Consider the following 18,871-nt stretch of genomic DNA (forward strand, 5'->3'; position numbering starts at 1 on the left):
TGCACTATAAAAAAAACTTTAAAAGGTCGATCAGCCACGCTGTGAGGTGTCAATTGTCTGGCTCCGTGTTGAAAGTGAAATTCAATCAGTGTTGCCTTTCATACTGGCCGGGAAAATCTTCGCTAAACCGTGAATACAGTACAGTACTACCACGTAACTTATACATGCACACACGAAATGCGAACTAACTCACCAATGTTCCTAGTGTACTGCAACCTCGACTGCAACTGTCTGCTCCTGCGGTCGCATTAAAAAATGAGCACTTATAATTAAGCACGGAAGCCACACAAACTAAAATTGTTTACGCGATCACATGCGCACCAGCAACGCCCCTCTCATTTGCAGGATTTTTCAAGATGACTACTGAAAAAGAACATGGTAAGGATTACTACTCCGTGTGTAGCAGCGCTGCAAAGCCTATAATTATGATAATGGTCAGGAGTTAGCTCCGCCCCCCGATTACAGCAGCAGCTGCAAGAATGGCTTCTTTAAGGCGTTATTGAATTACAGAGTGTCTGTGTATGTTTTGTAGTGTGGACATTAGATAGCGTTGAAGTTTCCAACTACTACTCTCATTTCCACACTCTTTGCCCATCTGGATCACTGCCAAGTAAGTTGATTAATATGTGGTACATGTCATGTCGACATCAGTATGATGACCAGTGAGCTCACATATGTGTGGCAGAATTATCACATTCACAAGTGTCTGTATGTGTGTAGCTATGTAAGTGTATAAGTGCACATGTCTGTGTTAAAACATTGACACTTTTGGGATTTCGCCTTTCCTTTGAAATACATTGATATAGGCACAACTTTTGATTGTACAATTACATGCTATAATACCCTCAATAGCATCACATTAATTATCTGATACAAATTTGTGCACATGACCCTATTTCTTGTTTCCTAGAAACGAATGGGAAGAAGTTTTTCACAAAACTGAATGTTCCTTCACCAAGTATTAGCCTGCTATGGTAAGACATGGGTACATTTGTTTATCCAACAATGATTAGACAGCCTTGTCTCAAAAGGAATTTGTCTGATGTTGATAGAGATGGATTTCTTAATACTGCTGAATTCTGTGTTGCTATGCATATGGTCAAACACCACCTAAATGGAGTCCCGTTGCCAAAAACTTTACCGCTATCATTAAAGCAATATGCCAAACAGGAAATTCAGTTTGTTGTAACGAATGAGAGTCAAAAAGATCGGTGCTTAGAAATATTTGAGCGATGTAAAGATCATGTTCATGAAGGTGTTCTTGAAGGTATGTGATGCAATACTGATGGCATTAGTATAAGTGCTGGGATTTCCTTTCAGGTAAAATTTCAAAATTCCTGTTGGCGAAATCGAAACTCATACCATCTCAACTATTCCATATATGGTAAAGTTACAATTAGTTGGCATTATGATATAAAATTTTAAACTATAGGAATTTATCTGATGCTGATAAGGATGGAGGCCTTACTTTGGAAGAGTTCAGGGTAGCAATACGTCTAATATCTCTAGCAAAGCAGGGTCAGTTTTGATTCTAGCTATGAAACTATATGTATTATAGACTTTTCACAATACCATGAAATAATAGCTAAATACGTAGAAGCCACCTTGTATCTCTATCACAAATTTGCTTGAATACTCTTCCTAATAACAGACTGAGAGTACAAGTGTTATACCATGGAATAGTGCACTGTATGTATAAATTCAGCATATCTAACACAATCCACATGCTGAGACATACGCATCATGTGTGTATGCAATAAATTGCCTATGGTTTGGTACTTACCAAGCAGAAAATTCCCTCTAGTTAATTGGCCAGGTGTTAATATGCTGTCTGATGTCACTTTGAAAATATATTGGGCCTGTACTAATTTACTGACTTCTCTACAATGAGTCTCAGCCACTAACATTTTTGTGACGGCTATCTACCTTAAACATTTAATGTCTAATACCCTGTCTGAAATCCGGGTGGCCTGTGGATCAAGTCTCGGCCTTTTTTCAGTCCTTCTATATTTGTTTCATTTCATCTTAGGATACTTTGCTCAAAGATTTTAACTTAGCTCCTAGGCCAATGGTAAACACCTCGTATAGGCTCTGCCTCCAATAAAGTTGATAATAAACATGTATATGCAATCAAGAGTTCATAAACTCTTGGCTTATAGTTATACGTAGTTAGCTAATGTGGTAAAAGGTATGGTCATGCTAGCTACTGGCTGGTAGAATTCTGCATGAGTGAACTTTCCCATTAAACACTTTAATTTTGGAGTGTTAGCTACAGTATGCATTATGTACTATAGAACAATTGATAATGATATTGGGTGTATGTGCCCCAGTACTTTTAACCTACGTACTTTGTACAGTAGCTGAGTGTTGTATTAGGTATGTTAACTGGTATGAATAGCATAATGTTTTGAGTTAATAATAGAAGAGAGTATGTAGTTAACGCACCTCTCCTCTATATAAATCTGGCCTTGGTTTTGATGTTCATACAATTCTGGTTAACGAAAAGTTAAAAGCTTCATCACAGCATTCCTTGTCCAAGTGGACTAAAACCTCTGACTATAATATACTCAAGGTGAAATTCAAAACAGACTTTAGATGGCATGGGACAACTATGTAGTACTAGCTAAATAATAAATGGTCAGTTGTCCTTGTTTCACAATGTGGAATCAGGGTTATATACTTTAAGTTTCAAGATTTGGTATTGGCTTTAATACCATCTGGAGTGTTATGTAGGACCAGGTAGAACTTCGGGTACCCACATCACTGTATGCTATGTAGCATGACACAACCTACGTATGTACCTAACAGTGCATGTGTGTGTGTGTATGTGCATGCATGCATGTGTGCATGTGTGTGCGTGCGTGTGTGTGCTCGCATGTGCGTGCATGTATGTGTGTTTGTGTGTGTGTGTGTGCGTGCGTGCGTGCGTGCGTGCGTGTGTGCGTGCATACATACGTGTGGCATGTGTATGCGTACATGTACATGGTGTGTCAGTCTGTCCGTTCCTCTGTTAATTAGCCTATGAATGTCATATAAGCACATAATAATAGCTAGTTATTTTATGTTGGTGTTGCTAATGGCTTATCACACAACTTCCATTAAGTAGCTGATTAATAATTATCTTGTCTGCCAACATAGGATGATGCCATCAATAATGTCATTTGAATTTAAATGGCAATCCATACAGCTTATAGCCATCCAGGGATTAACATCTGTTAGCTTACTGAGTAGACGGGATACTTGTTCCATATCATGGAGCTAAGGAATGCTAACCACATGTGCTCTAAGTTAACACAGATTAATACCAAGCATAGCTTAAATAGTGGTATTAGGTAAATGTACTTTTTTGTAGTGCTAACTTTGTACATAGCTAGCTACGTAGTTATGACACACAACATTAATTACTCATGGTCTTCTGTTGTTGTTGTAGGTGTTGTACTGCCCACCACCGTCAAGGCCAGGGATCTCCTGCCTACATCTGTAAGTTCTCCTCTACTCAGCTGCCCACAAGCCTCATTGACTAAAACACGTAATCATGTATGGCTTCAGTTGTTTCCTGTGGTCTCACTTTACAATCATTGTATGGCTTCGCAGCTAATATATTATCGGCTACCAGCTGTTTAAGCGTATTCTGTTGTTTCGTGGGTTGCCGGCCATTTGTGGGGCGAGTGGGTTCAACTGAGCCGTAAGTATTATGGATAGTAATATCATGTAAATGAATGTCCCGTGTAAATGTACTTCTATAGAAGTTCTAGGCAGTTTTATCTCGCGGTATCAATGTCAAGTTGAAAAGCGTTTAGCCAGCTATAACTGTGTTGTGGGGTGAAGTCACAAAGCATTGTGAAACCTTTGGGGGATATCACCTTACTACTAGAAGAATGTAGGGGATTATACAATGTAATTTCTGGGCTAGGCCAGTCACAACTTGCGAGTGTAAACATGGGTTACAGTATACTGTTAACATCCTGACTGACTACTTAATTGTGGTGAATTTAATGTTATTAGTGGCTGTAATCATGTAAATTGTGTCTAGTAAATATAATTTTTACTTTTGGCCAGCTCATAAGCTCAAAGTGTATGTTGTGTGTGTTAGACATTTTTGTGGTGCTCTCCTTACACATTCTTATCACATTGTCACATCAGATGGGAGTCAGTGATGCATGTAATGTATCAGTTTAGGTGTTAATGTGCTCTAGTGGTGACATATATCATCACTTTGTAATTAACCACCTAGCTACAGTAGGTAGTTTGTGTAAAGAAAAATTATCAAGTTGATGTATCATACTCTGGCAGCATTTTATGTGATTTTTTTCCCATTTATTGACGAGTATGGTGTATTGATGGGGGGTATAATGTATTGATGGGGGGGGAGTATAATGTATTGATGGGGGAGAGTATAATGTATTGATGGGGGGGGAGTATAATGTATTGATGGGGGGAGTATAACAACATCCACTAACATAAAGCACATGATTAGAGGTTTGCTGTTCATGGATATATTATAGCCAATGTGTGGTGTTATATAGGTCCCCCCCCTCCCTCCCCCACCTCAACTTCTTTCTCGACAAAATATATCTGAGATTATGTGGGAGCATACATGTGTCAGTATATATGTGTTGTTTACCTTTTGTTGTAGTTTTTTGGAGATAAAGAAACAAAGAAAGTAGAAGAGAACAATTCAAGTGAACAAAATCATCAATCTGTAACTGATCATCGTCCTCTACCACTGAGTTCATCGTGGGCTAACTTTGACGATAACAAACTTGACGATTTCTCTCAACACTTTACTCCAATCAGTGAAGAAGAAGAAGACGACAATATTGTATTCCGTACACAATCTGTTAGTTCCGACACAGCAGCAGTAGAAAGTGCATTTGGCGAACAGCAAACATCTACTGTAGAGGACAAAAATAGTTCAGAAGCTGACAACCCTTTTCGTAGAGACTCTTTTGTTGGACTAAAAGAAAAAGCACTTCATAAAAAAGAAACAGTTCTTCAAAAGCAAGACACACGGACTTCAGATCCCTTTAGCTCAGGCAAAGCAGAGGAAGCATTTGGTTCTTCAGCTAATGATAATCACAACACTGAAGAAGACAACCCATTTCATAAAGATCCCTTTGTTGGAATAAAGGAAGAGGATATTAGCGTACCTCAAGAAACTGCTGATATAAAACAACCTGACTCAAGTGAAGCAGAAGAAAACTCTTCGGCAAACAAAGAAGACAATCCATTTCATCTAGATTCCTTTGTTGGTGTAAAGGAAGACAAGGACATTAGCCCCCCTCAAGAAACTGCTGATATAAAACAACCTGATCCTTTTAACTTAGGTGAAACAGAAGAAAGCTCTTCGGCGAGTAAAGAGGACAATCCATTTCATAAAGATTCCTTTGTTGAGTTTACAGAGGACAAGAACGTCAGTCCCCCTGAAGAGACTACTGCTACTAAACACTCAGAATCAGGTGGTATAGAAGACAGCTCTTCAGTTACTAAAGAAGACAACTTATTTGGTCAAGATTCTTTTGTGGGGTTTACAGAGGAAGAGTTCAACAATTTTCCTACAACTGTTGCACAACATTCAGACCCTTTCAACGACAATCTTGAAGATACTGCTAAAGCAGCTGTTTTAAAACAAGAAAAGAATCCCCAACAGGACTCTGAAGAACAGTTTGACAAAAAAGAGGTGGAAACCCCAGCTACCTTAGAAACAGTATTTGAAGAGCCGGTGTTATCAGATCCATTTCTACAATCAGATCCATTTGGTGGTAGTTTTGTATCCACGACGGCATCAGCTTATCCTTCACTAGCAAATTCACTGCCTGAAGAAGAGCCTCGGTCAAAGTTTCAACTAATCACACCTCATTCAGAGCTTGACCTTGCTAATACCGTTGGTTTTAATTCTGATTTTTCTTCCTTTGTATATGACCCTTTTGAAGAAGAGCTGTTCTTTTCTGAGGGTATAAAAACTGATTTGCAGGCATCTAGTGAATTTTTGTCTGCCTTTGATCAATTTGATTCAGCAATAAGTAACCCTCCCGACCATTTGTTTGAGTCATCAAACACTTTAGATAGTGCTGACAGTAGCTTTGATCATCAAGGACCTGTTGATTCCCTTTTTGACAATCTTGACGAGTCAAAGCTTGTTGACCCTGTTGATTCACAGCTTGGCAATAAAGAGCCGATTACAATTACCTCACAATCTGACAATATGGCTGTTGATGTTAACAATGTCCCAGACTTACAGGACCTTGACAATGCCTTCTCTCTAGATGACCTGTCTAATGTGATTGCTGAAATGGAGCTTGTTTCTGAGAGCTTGAATGAAGAGCCACCAACACCTCCTGCTGTTGAGAAACCCAAGAAACCTCAGGTCCCACCACCAGTAGCTACTAAGAAATATGAAAGGAAGCCCATTAGAACTAATGAGCAGTCACCTGAAAAACCAGAGTCTTTTCTCAATGAAGTTAACATGGAGAAGAATAAGACAAGCACTCAAAAAATTGATCTTGACATAGCTGGTGATGTATTTAGTGAACTGGAGGCACAGCTACAACAGGAGCTCTCAGATGATGCTCCTCCAGGCAAGTCAGCTGACCAAGTACCTGATGAGGTTAAGCAAGTATTAAAGGAGCTGAATGCTCCTTACAGTATGGGACTAGAAGATATTGAGGCAGATTTGGGGATTGAGTCTGAAGATTCGAAGGACAATGTGGGAGACCTTATATCTCAGCTACAAGGAGATTTTGATGAGGTAGGGGAGATACAAGAGGAGAATGGGGACGTTGACTTTGAAGAGGAACAAGATGACACACTGGAAGATGACACACTCAAAGATGAATTTGCTAGTAGTTCAATGGATGATCTGCTTTCTCAGTTGAAGGGAATGGAGGATGAAGATAATAGTACAACTGTTCCACCTCTCACACTGCCGAAGCCCAGCAAAGTGGCAGACAAGGAGGAAGTGATTGAAGACCCAGTGTAAGTGTGTACCTATGTGTTGAAGGATTCTAGTACATTCTGCATACAGTACAGAAAAGAGTGGGTGAGACTGAGGCCAAACCAAGTGCTACAGCTAAATCCTGTTATAACTGTTGTATATTTTAGTACACATTAGGCAATGCTTCTACTTGTATAGAGATTTATTCAACTAGCTGATTCTGTAAGCACTTGGGCAAGTAAGCATGTGCCATGTACTAGGAAAATGTCCGATGGTAGATACAAAATGTCATTTTAGTAGTATTGATAATTTTTTGTAACGTGAATCAGATGGCTCCAGGTTCGAGGCTGTCCAGGTCCAGTCATAGACTTTTTTCCTTTCTCCACCTTTTCAAACATCCTTATTATAGCATCTTTAAACAGGCTGTATGACCAGGTGTCTTACAGACCTTTAGCACTTGTGTTGTAAACTAATGTCCATTTGGTTCCACCTGGGGTTTACATGGTTACAATTTGATGCCACAATCTGTTGCAAACCTAATGCATCCACTCTCTACTGCAAACAACCCAGCATCAACTGAAATTAATACACAAATATAGACTATATGGGCTACCCTACACCATCAGTTAACACTGTAATAGATATTTTTGTTACAGCCTGGTAATGCCCTATTTCAATGCAATGCAAGTTGCTCATGCAAAAAAACTCAACATATTATAGTGTTCTAACAAATTTTAATCGTTCATGTCTCCTATAACAGGTGAGGGTGAGGTGTGGCTTTTAGTGCCTGCACTTTTTCCTGTGAGACACTATACAGCCTCCTTCCCTCCAGAGCATGCGTTTGTGCATTGAGGCAACTAGCTACCCATATCATTGGATATTAAATTATTATGAGTGAGATTAAGAGTCACTTAATAAAATGCTTTATTGGATAGATGCAATGTAACTTTAATTAATTAATTAACCCTTTCATGGCTGTAAAGCATGATGGTATAAAACATGCATGCACACGATTGAATCCTACCACACGTCTGAAAAACCATCAACAGCCATTTGCCAGTTGTCTCAGCCTATCTATAATGACGTATCATTGTTCAAAACATTACTATTAACTCAAACATAAACAAAATAGCCCTATTTTCAAGAGAAGAGTTTTAACAGGTAACGATTTCCGTAATTGCAAATGTACAGAATTGCACACCCTGCAATAAGGAAATGTTGTGTAATTCTCTCTGCATATTAATTCACCCACTTACATGTTTACATAATTTGTGTTTAAATTTGAACAACTGCTCATGTTTACAGGTTAGATTTTGACCTCAATATTGAAGATGAACTAGCATCCATCACTAATGTGATATCGAATTTCTCAGACAACCCACAACCTGCCGCTGACACCAAACAGGACATAAACTATGACATGACGGAGGCATCCTACCAGGAGGCACTGGTAGAACATCGCTGGAAGAAGATGGAGAAGGAACAAGGTCGTCGTGACAAGGAGGCAACAGAAGTGAAACAGCTCAACGAGGAATCAGATTTGGCACTAAAATCACTCGAGGAAGAAATGCAGTCATTAATGATGAACAATCAGAGTAGTAATAACAATACAGGAGAAGTGATGGTGCTCCGACCAGCTAAGACTACCACTACCAAAGAGTTAAAGGTACTGTACATGTACTAACTAATTGTTAAGTAATCTTGAAGTGAAATAACTGTTGTGTAACAAAAGCTAGTCTGCAAAGACTGTATGCTTGAGAGAGACCCCTCTGACCCAATACTCCCGTGGTCCAGTTTTGATATACCTTAAAGACTTAGTCGAACTTTGAATTTGATCTATGAGAAAGTGTTTCTAAATATGTTCATGTCTGGTAAACTCCTGTTATTACCTAACCTAGTAATGCATATGTGACCGAATTTGACAAAACAAGGCTTCCACACACATCCAATTTTCTGACTTTAACCAGCTGTAACTTGACTACTCAGCAAGCGTTTGGCCTAAACTTTTCACAACACCCTTCCATAGCATAGTACAATACCAGGTCAAAATTTGAAACTAATGGCATACTCCTACATTGAGTTATGGTACTTCAAAGTCATAAAACTGGATGTGTATGGAAGCCTTGTTTTGTCAAATTCGGTCACATATGTATTTTAATATAGACTGGGTTTCAGTGAACATAGTTTATGTAGACAGATTTAAATACACCATATTAGGTTATGTGTCTATGTACATCTTCAGTACATACCTGTATGTGGTCACAGCCAAGTAGAAGTTGTTGACTGTCTAAATACTCTAATAGAACATACACCTGTTGACAGAATGATACTCTAATAGAACAGTCACTTAGCTACTCTTATTTGGTGTGATCGCTTTTATTAATGACAGTATGTGTTGATGTAAACTATAACTTGTTCAACACTTTATGGTGTCTATTGTGTGTTACTGTAGTCATTTCGTCGCCGTTCTTCACTGGCTGAAATGTGGGAAGAGGCTGTCTCGCAACGGTGAGTAGTTTATGACTGTCTTCTCTTGTGTATATGTGAGACTCTGCCCCTGTGTGACTATGCCTCCCCTAACTCCCAGCACTGTGTGTGACTTTCCTAGCTACGAAACATACACTAAATTGTGTGTTAAAGGACTTCATAAAACGATGCCAATTTCAAGTGCCATGTTTGGTTGTGCAATCAAGGGCTATGACATGTGTGATCAACCTCTTCTGTTTATTTATGTTCTGTGATAAAGTGGCAAATATTACAATAGTCTTACTGAGCCATCAGTTTTTCTTTAGTCTCGTAGACAACCTGCTTGAAGCTTTAGTAGTACTTCAAGTGTAACCAGATCTACAAGAATTCCAAATGTTCACATAAGCCTGATTTTACAGTAGAATTCAATAAACATAATGAATAAAATGTTTATGAATTATTACGAACTTTCTGAACATCAGTTTCACAACAAAGAAAGATGAAACCTTAGTAGGTAGTAAAGAGAAAGCTTTGTTTTGAAATGCAAGATATGACCGTTAGTTAACATACCTCGTGTTGGATGCTTGGTTAACTCTCATCTTTTTCATGCAGTTTTTGCCTTCACCCTGGCCATAGGAAGGACATAACTTATTAGATATGGGAACGTGATGGTGTACGTTACATCTCTGTATAAGACTGGAATCATAGGTTATGGCCATTTAATCAAGTACCGTAGTTTATTTTTCTGACAATCACTATACAAATTGATCTTTTAGTTGTTGCCACTTGTAGTGCTATAAGGTTCTTGCATATCTGGTCACAAATGTACTTTGAAGTTATAACAAGGGAGTTATGATGCTTCAATTTGTAGTGAACATTTCGTGTACTAAGAAAAGTGGTAAGAACACAAAATCATTGGAACGTGTTTTCTTTGATGTTTTGTAGAGTTCAGGTGGCCACAGGCGTACTGTATATTGGTTGTATTTTTGTAGGTTACAGCAGACAAAGAGACAATCAAGTAGTACCAAAGTCAGTATTGACAAGGTAGTATAATATATTGTGTATTTTTGTGTCTCTTGATAAATGAGTATGCATAATGTGCCATATTGTGGTCATGGTAAAAAAAAATCGTATCACATAATATGTGACTGGATCTGCGAAAACAGGACATAAACGCATATTTTTCGAATTCCTGTTTATTAAATATTTATAATCTACCTAGCCATGTGTAGCCACTGGCAAAGTTTCAGCTTCATATACCAACAACTTTTGGAGTTACAGCCCTACAAACTAGCAACAACAGAAAAATCAATTTGTACAGCAAGTATGGAGAAGTAAATTACAGGCACTTACAAACAAAAATGGTTGTAACTTACCAGCGGATTGAGGTACGGAGATGCAATTTTCACCATCGTGTTTGCCATGAACAGGAGAATCAATTACTGGGTAAGTGTTTCCTTTACTCACCCTTCTTCACTGTATACAAAGGCGAAATTTGTGAAGAAAAATCGATCACATACGATCGCTTCGACATGATGTAAACAAACACTCATAACGTACGTATCCTTGGGTCTACTGCAGCAAAACAAAGATTTTTCAACTCCTCTTGAGCAGGCGAATAAGATGATATCCAGGGTTTTATTGTTAGTCACTTCCTTCACTAAGAAAGAGGAGTTAAAAAAATTTACGGAATTTTTTCAATAATACGCAAGTATTTCACCCAATGTATTCAATACTTTATACTGTAAATTCTTGTGCGATTATGTCCCTTTTTCGCAGATCTAGTCACAAATTATTATGATATATTAACAGATTCAGTTTGGAGTTCTTAAGTGCATCCATTTGTACTTAAATGTGCTTGCTGAAAGTAAAATGGAGAGAGCAAATTGAATAGTTGCTTTTGTTGCAATTGTTGTATCATATAGAATCTTTAACAAATTCAGTTCTCTTAGTCTTGTTGTAACATTCACGAGTATTTGATTCACAAATACGCTATTCTAGTTTTTTTTGAAAGCTGTGTTGAAACTGATAAAGCCAACTTTGAGACCACATATTCTATTCTCGAAGTGTGTATTTCTGTAGAATATACACTGCCTGATGCCAAGAATTTCAAGACACACGGTAGTGTGTCGTGTGGCCCAAGAAGCCGGCATGTCACACTGAGTATATTGACAGGAAGAAAGAAAACGTAATTTTCACACCTTTGTAGCTCCGTGATCCTTCATCCGATTGGAACCAATTTTGCTGCAGAGGTGCCCGCCAGGTAGGCCACCCCACATACCATATGTGAAGAAAATTGCTTTAGTGATTTCCGAGATATGAGTGCCCAAAATTTTGTTTTTATTTCTTCATTTTTTCTTCTTCGTCTTTTTGCACACTTAGAAAAATTGCTATAAAACACAAACACGCTTTCCGATCGCCTTGAAATTTGGCACACATAAAAGGAAGTCCAACGACAAATCCTAGTATCAAATTTGGTGTAAATTCAATGAATGATTCAGGAGTTATGATCAATTATTTGCGTAAAACAAGATTGATTTGTTGTCACGCCTACAGGGTAAACCGCTTCATGGAATGAGTTGAAAATCGGTTTGTAGATAGATCAACCATTGTAAGAGTGCTTTTTGGTGGTTTGAAAACAATCGAATTAAGATCATGGAGATATGACGTGAAACCGAAGGTGTGTAACAATTGTACGATCGAGATTCGTGAATAAAAATATCAAAACTTTTCACACCTACCAGGCAAACCGCTTAGAGCAGTGAGCTGAAAATTGGTATGTAGCTGGAATAGTCATCGTAGAAAGTCCTTGCAGTAGTACAGAGCAATCGGTTTACAAATCACTGAGTTATGATTTCAAAGCCAACTCCGTGTAGCAAATGCGAGATCGAGATACTCTAATAGAACAGTCACCCTAATAGAGCATTCAGCTAGTTCATGACTTACTCCATTATAGATTTCTATTACATTGCAAGTTGTACTGTAGGGAGTTCAGCAGCAACCAGTTAATATTGTAGACAGTTCAGCTACAAGCAAGTCACCTTGCAGAGAGTTCAGCTACAAAGAAACCATCCTGTAGAGAGTTCAGCTACAAACAAATCACCCTGTAGAAAGTTCAGCTACAAATCACCCTGCAGAGAGTTCAGCTACAAAGAACCATCATGTAGAGAGTTCAGCTGCAAACATATCACTCTTTAGAGAGTTCAGCTATGAAAAGATCACCCTGTAGAGAGTTCAGCTAGATGAAGTCACCTTGTAGAGAGTTCAGCTACAAAGAAACCACCATGTAGAGAGTTCAGTTGCAAACAAATCACCCTGTAGAGTAATCAGCGACAAACAAATCGCCCTGTAGAGGGATCAGCTAGAAGAAGTTACCTTGTAGAGAGTTCAGGTGCAAAGAAACCATCATGTAGAGAGTTCAGTTACAAAGAAACCATCATGTAGAGAGTTCAGTTACAAAGAAACCATCATGTAGAGAGTTCAGGTGCAAAGAAACCATCATGTAGAGAGTTCAGTTACAAAGAAACCATCATGTAGAGAGTTCAGTTACAAAGAAACCATCATGTAGAGAGTTCAGCTACAAAGAAACCATCATGTAGAGAGTTCAGTTACAAAGAAACCATCATGTAGAGAGTTCAGCTGCAAACAAATCACCTGTAGAGAGTTCATGCAGCTAGGAACAAATCACCCTGAAGAGAGATCAGCTAGAAGAGGTCACCTTGTAGAGAGTTCAGCTACAAAAAGATCACCCTGTAGAGAGTTCAGCTAGAAGAATTCACCTTGTAGAGAGTTCAGCTACAAAGAAACCGCCATGTAGAGAGTTCAGCCTCAAACAAATCACCCCGTAGAGAATTCAGCTACAGACAAATCGCCCTGTAGAGGGATCAGCTAGAAGAAGTTACCTTGTAGAGAGTTCAGCTACAAAGAAACCATCATGTAGAGAGTTCAGCTACAAAGCAATCACCCTGTAGAGAGTTCAACTATGAAAAGTTCATCCTGTAGAGAGTTCAACTAGAAGAAGTCACCTTGTAGAGAGTTCAGCTACAAAGAAACCGCCATGTAAAGAGTTCAGCTGCAAACAAATCACCCTGTAGAGAGATCAGCTAGAAGAAGTTACCTTGTAGATAGTTCAGCTACAAACAAATCACCCTGTAGAGAGATCAGCTCGAAGAAGTTACCTTGTAGATAGTTCAGCTACAAACAATTCACCATGTAGAGAGTTCTGTAATAAATGCATGTATTATATATATAATTTGTACATTCACTGATAAAATCAGAAACTTTTAAAGTATTCAACACCTGCTTCATCTTTTCTTCTTCCTGTGGTAAAGAAACAAATATAGGTTATACAAACACAAAAAGAAGTGAAATCTAATCCAAAACAGCCAAGCTGTTAAAAAAGAGTGCAGCCCTCAAAAAGGCTATGGTGAAAAAGATGTGAAATCCAAGGTGGAGGCCAAGAAATGGCTGTGATGGTAGGTTAATGGTAAAAATTTTAATAACGACAATTCAGGTGAATTTGGTGCCACTTGGTCTTGGCACAAATTCACCTGAATTGTCGTTATTAAAATTTTTACCGTTAACCTACCATCACAGCCATTTCTTGGCCTCCACCTTGGATTTCACATCTTTTTTCACCATAGCCTTTTTGAGGACCGCACTCTTTTTTTACAGCTTGGCTGTTTTGGATTAGATTATCTTTTCTAAATATAACAATATTACATAACTGTCAAATATTTTAGCACTATCACATCCAGTAGCGCTTGGGAGTATATTATACATATCAGTTATGTATCACGTTTTGCATCTTAATATAGTATACATATTTGACCAGTTAATAGCCGCAGCTCATGTAATAGCTACCCCCAGTTAGTAACCACTCCACACACTACCATAAGAGCTGCTCTCAGATAGGAGCATCTGAATATTCTGTACTGTTGCAAAGGTTGACATGTTTGAGCAGAACAGGCAAAGGAGTTATTTTGAGCTTGGTTGAAAGCCAGGAAATAGCAATTTTGAGGAAGTTAAAGTGAATGATAGTATTAAAGGATGATTACACAAGGTTGGTTAATTGTGAGTCTGTATAAATGTCACAAACTGCCGTCTTTGCATAGTAGCCGCATGGTTCTCCTTAGCTTGCTAAAGTTATAGTAGCTGCAGCTATTAATCAGTCAGATATGGTATAGCTAGGGTTAAGGGGTTAGCAATTCATGGGCAAGACTTGCTACATGCTGTACTTAACTAATACACTGTTGAAGTTACTAACAATGTTCATGTTCTTATTAACATTGCAGGAGATGGAAAAGGCAGTGAGTAGAGAGTTGGAGCTGCAGAAGGAACGAGAGTTACGACAACAAAGTACTTCACCAACCAATAGTGAATTGAGTGAGTTTCATCCTAAATATATGTTGGAATTACGTATGTGTTCATGCCATGAATCACCTTGTGGCTGGTCCTCAAGTTGGAAAATGTTTAATATTAACTGGACACCTACTTACTTAGCAACTTGTGTTACTTTGAATGTTTATGAGAGAGCATTTTAACAGATTCGTATAGAAAAAAATGTTCATCCCACTAGAGGATTATCATTAACCCTTGATAAATGGGGGAATTAATCAACTATGTTATGATTTTGTAATTCACCAATTATTTTGTAATTCAGCAATTATGTTGTAATACATTGCTAAGGAAATATAACTCTAGCAAACCATGTTTAGCATGCACAGAGGTACCTTCTAGATCAACTTTTTAATACAGTACAAACAGGGGCGTAGCCAGACTTTTGGTGATGCCAGGACCTAGCTGTAAGCTAAAGACCAAACCTACTGATATATCTCCAAGAACGTAGCCAGGATTTTCTTGAAGGGGGCTCGGATTTCAAGTGGAATGTTCTGGGGGAAGGCCTGGCCTATACCACGTCTGAACGAAAATGATGCATACACAAAATGTGCCCTTAGGCAGTAACATTAAAAGGTGCCGTTTGTGCATCTAGCTAGCTAAAACCTACACACTGCTGTTTATGCAGCTTATAGAAACTATAAACCTATTGTAATAAATACTTTACTTCCAGACAGCTAACTTCATGTTTTCTAGCACACGGCTGGAACCCTCCACACTCGAGTCCCTAAGTTGGCAATAGGTATACATTATTCTCGGTCGGCTCTCCTGTTGATGGTCAGTAACTTGCTTGTACTCCAATGTATTCGAGACATCACGTGCCCGCAACATGTGACAAATAAAACAAACCATTCATCAGATAAATATACATTAACTATTCACAGTTTGTGTTCACCTCACACATGTATAACACAACCACTCAAGTTTATCGCAGCTGCTGCCTTGTACTGTAATATGTCTGCCTCAACCAATCAACACTCCTTCACCATTTCCACCATGCATCACATGCGCTACTGATCATGTGATGCAATAGATCTCGATGATTTGCAGTACAGTAGTTCAGCATTAATGCAATGCGGCCCTCAAGAGTAGTACAGAGGAGCGCTAGAGTGCAAGTATAGCTACTGGAGGGCTCCAGGGCAGTAAGATTTGATGTGATTTTTAGTTTTAAAATACTCTGCCTCTGAAGGGGGGGGGGAGGGGTCCCGGCTATGCCCTTGATCTCCCCTCCACCAACCACACCTCCTTATAATTATTTATAACTACATACATAGCTTGATTCCCGGGCCTGGGCCCGGGCTCTGGCTACACCCCTGAGTACAAATTCTCTAGACAAAGCCTTAATACCACTCATTATTTTTGTATGCATATGAAGGAGAAACATCCCCTTTCAGCTTAAAAGGATGCACTTTCCTGGTATGCCCTGTTATGGGAGTCCCCATTAAGCAGTTCAGTGATGGGCCACACACCCTTTAAGTAAAGACAACAAAAATGATTTTATAAGAAAGCTAACCTTCAGTATGGTCCATAAATAGCCTTCATTCATAGAATTTTGTATAGTTAAAGCTTGTTTGCTCACGGAGGGGGTGTAGACAGGCATGCAGTCAAGGATAAAGGATAGTTGTGAGCACAAGCTTGGTTAAAAAAAATTAGAATCACTTTTAGGCCATTAAATTAAGTTATCTTTTCTATGGTCTATCAAAAGCCACAGAGTAATAGATACATCTAATCAGAGAAGGTTGGTTGTATATCATCATTACGTACATATTGACATGTATGACTGCATTGCAAAATATCGTGCATGGACTGGAATTGATATTTTGACATTTTTTTGTCACCTTCGCGAGAAGTATAAAACAATATAGCACTTAAACTTAGATAACCAAGCCACAGTAGGTATTTAGTAGCTGAAGGTAGGATTGTACTCTGGAAAGCATGATGTACTTTTCACGTGTTAGAATACTTTCTATGGTTCTAAAATGTTAAGGTTGTGTAACTTTGAAGTCACAAGATGGCATAACCAACCTCCATTGATGTCTAATGTACACTACTATTATATGGTCACAATTTTATATTCTACTATTAGAGGGGTAGCGTTTACCTAATTACTTTTGTTCCATGTAACTCTGCATTTATTGCTTATGATCTCTTCTTGTAGGTCCTGTTGATGAGAACTAATCAAGAACATATTTGTACAGTGTTTTATTGAACAGTTTGTACTTTTGATAGTACAATAATTTTTATACCCTTTTATGGTTAGTTGTATGTAAGTCATAGGTTTCTATTTGATCCTACAGAACTTGTTATTGTTTGATTTTAGTTGTATGTATGCATACATGCACAACACGATTTTGTATTTTGTTATCTCATACATAATAACATTTTCTCTGAGGATATACCGTATTTACTTGGTTAAATGCCACATGTTAAATAGTAGCCACACTTGAGTGGTGGAACGATCAATTTATTTTGAAAAAAGGGCTTCAACACTGTTTTCGAGCATCAAGTGGTGGTCAAATCTGAATAGTTGCCACATCGATTTTTAGAATAAGTACTGTAGTATTTAACTCGTGTATGTACAATAGAGCATGAGTTGTATCATGTTTTTCAATTGGAATAGAAAACAAGCACAGCTTATCTTACCATACCAGCTGTAAAGTTCACATATTGCCAAGCACTTTTAGTAATCTTGCAGTTTTAAACTTACTGTATAATTTATTTGTATGTATATACACCTGTGCATGCATGATGTAAGGTGTTGTGCATTGAGGACATGATGTAATGTGATGATGGTTTTTACATTATGATAGGTCTTTGGAGACCTTGATTTTGTGATTAAATAACTCAGAACACCCCATCACTGCTGGAGGGCGATTTTGCAAAGGCAGTGGTATTGGTTGGTGGTTTTGTGGTGACCACAAGGTAAATCTCAACCAGGCTTTTGAGGTTTGAACAGGGGGGGGGGCTGCAGCCCTGTGAAAAAAAATTATGGGGGGGCGTAGCTGTGATGGAGAGCCTCAGGGGTGATCCAGAGTCTGGAAAGAAGGGGGGCACCTTGCTGAAAAAAAAGTTGAAGAGCAAAAAAAAAAAAAAGGTCACAACAATAATAGCTAGTTATCCTTTACCAAATATATTATATCACGTATGTTATGTAAAATAAAATCCTATTTATAGCTTCATAAATAAGCTGCACTGCCTCATGAACATTGTGACTGCTTTATTAGAGTAATTGGGAGATAATTATAGTTTATAATTAGTTGGTAGAGGGCAGCTATTGCCAGCAGATAATGACCATTTAAGGCCTAGACAATGGTGGGGGTGTAGTTAGTGTAATGGACTCATTATTGGTTGAATATAACACCATGATGTCGTCATATCTTGCACAAAATGTAAACAAAATCACTTTCTATAAAAGAAAGCAACTGTACAGACCAGTAATCATTAGTATGAGCACATCAGTGAGATGTGTTGTGTGTTGACTCCCTCAACTGGAGATATGTCTGTTTTCAGCAGGTTTCTGAGTGATATTAGAAACCTTATAATTTGAAAGATCAAGGGCTCTACGGATGATACTTTATAATGGCATTCAAAATACTTGAAAACAGTATTACAACCACTTTCTATTTTAATATTGATGTACTCGCTGAGCTACTTGTAGCAATATTGACCATTTTGGTATCAATTGATACTTGTTGTAGCTATTAGTGGTATTGATGCTTTTGCTTGAGTATTACCTTTGATTTGTGGGATGCATTTTAATAGTTTAAAGCACCTGCAACTGTTTGTCCTTGACAAAAATTAGTATGTACAGCATATATAGGTGGTGGAAAGAAGTGAGGGAGGCTAGGGGGTTGGAGCTCCCCTCAGAATGATCCATGAAGAGGGGCTGAAAAGCATGAAAAAGATCGATATTGGAAGCTCAAATACTGTAATAGAACATTCAATGCGCTTTATAAAAATGTGTTTCTAAAATTAGTTAATAAAAATGAAAATATTTTGCCTACAGTGGAAATCAAATCACTTTGAGAGTTGATGTCTTATACCACTGTACAAAGTGTTTCCAAGTACCTACAG

General features: G+C 38.2%; 2 protein-coding genes across 2 annotated transcripts in view; one reads left to right on the forward strand and one right to left on the reverse strand.

The window, feature by feature from the left end:
• Positions 1-346, reverse strand: part of LOC136256311 (metabotropic glutamate receptor 2-like) — a 5,812-nt gene extending 5,466 nt beyond the window's left edge. Inside the window, exon 1 of the mRNA XM_066049241.1 lies at positions 194-346. The gene's annotated coding sequence lies outside the window, so the exon portion shown is untranslated. The remainder of the gene's footprint in view (positions 1-193) is intronic.
• LOC136256309 (epidermal growth factor receptor substrate 15-like) lies at positions 302-17,200 on the forward strand. Its single transcript, XM_066049239.1, has 13 exons — positions 302-378; positions 533-610; positions 911-974; positions 1,032-1,267; positions 1,321-1,384; positions 1,433-1,518; positions 3,431-3,480; positions 4,637-6,975; positions 8,240-8,600; positions 9,387-9,442; positions 10,393-10,444; positions 14,695-14,785; positions 16,956-17,200. The coding sequence occupies exons 1-13, from the start codon at positions 357-359 to the stop codon at positions 16,973-16,975; spliced, it is 3,519 nt and encodes a 1,172-aa protein (XP_065905311.1). The 5' UTR covers positions 302-356; the 3' UTR covers positions 16,976-17,200.
• The last annotated feature ends 1,671 nt before the right edge of the window (positions 17,201-18,871 follow it).

Source organism: Dysidea avara, chromosome 5, assembly GCF_963678975.1.
Source record: "Dysidea avara chromosome 5, odDysAvar1.4, whole genome shotgun sequence".
NCBI classification, from domain to species: Eukaryota; Metazoa; Porifera; class Demospongiae; order Dictyoceratida; family Dysideidae; genus Dysidea; species Dysidea avara.

What these genes read in the sequence shown, in the direction of transcription:
- LOC136256309 (XM_066049239.1), top strand. Translation starts at nt 357, where the DNA reads ATGACTACTGAAAAAGAACATG. An exon ending in CCAAAGTCAGTATTGACAAG is followed by an intron (nt 10,445 to 14,694) that starts GTAGTATAATAT and finishes TTAACATTGCAG; the next exon opens with GAGATGGAAAAGGCAGTGAG. An exon ending in ACCAACCAATAGTGAATTGA is followed by an intron (nt 14,786 to 16,955) that starts GTGAGTTTCATC and finishes CTCTTCTTGTAG; the next exon opens with GTCCTGTTGATGAGAACTAA.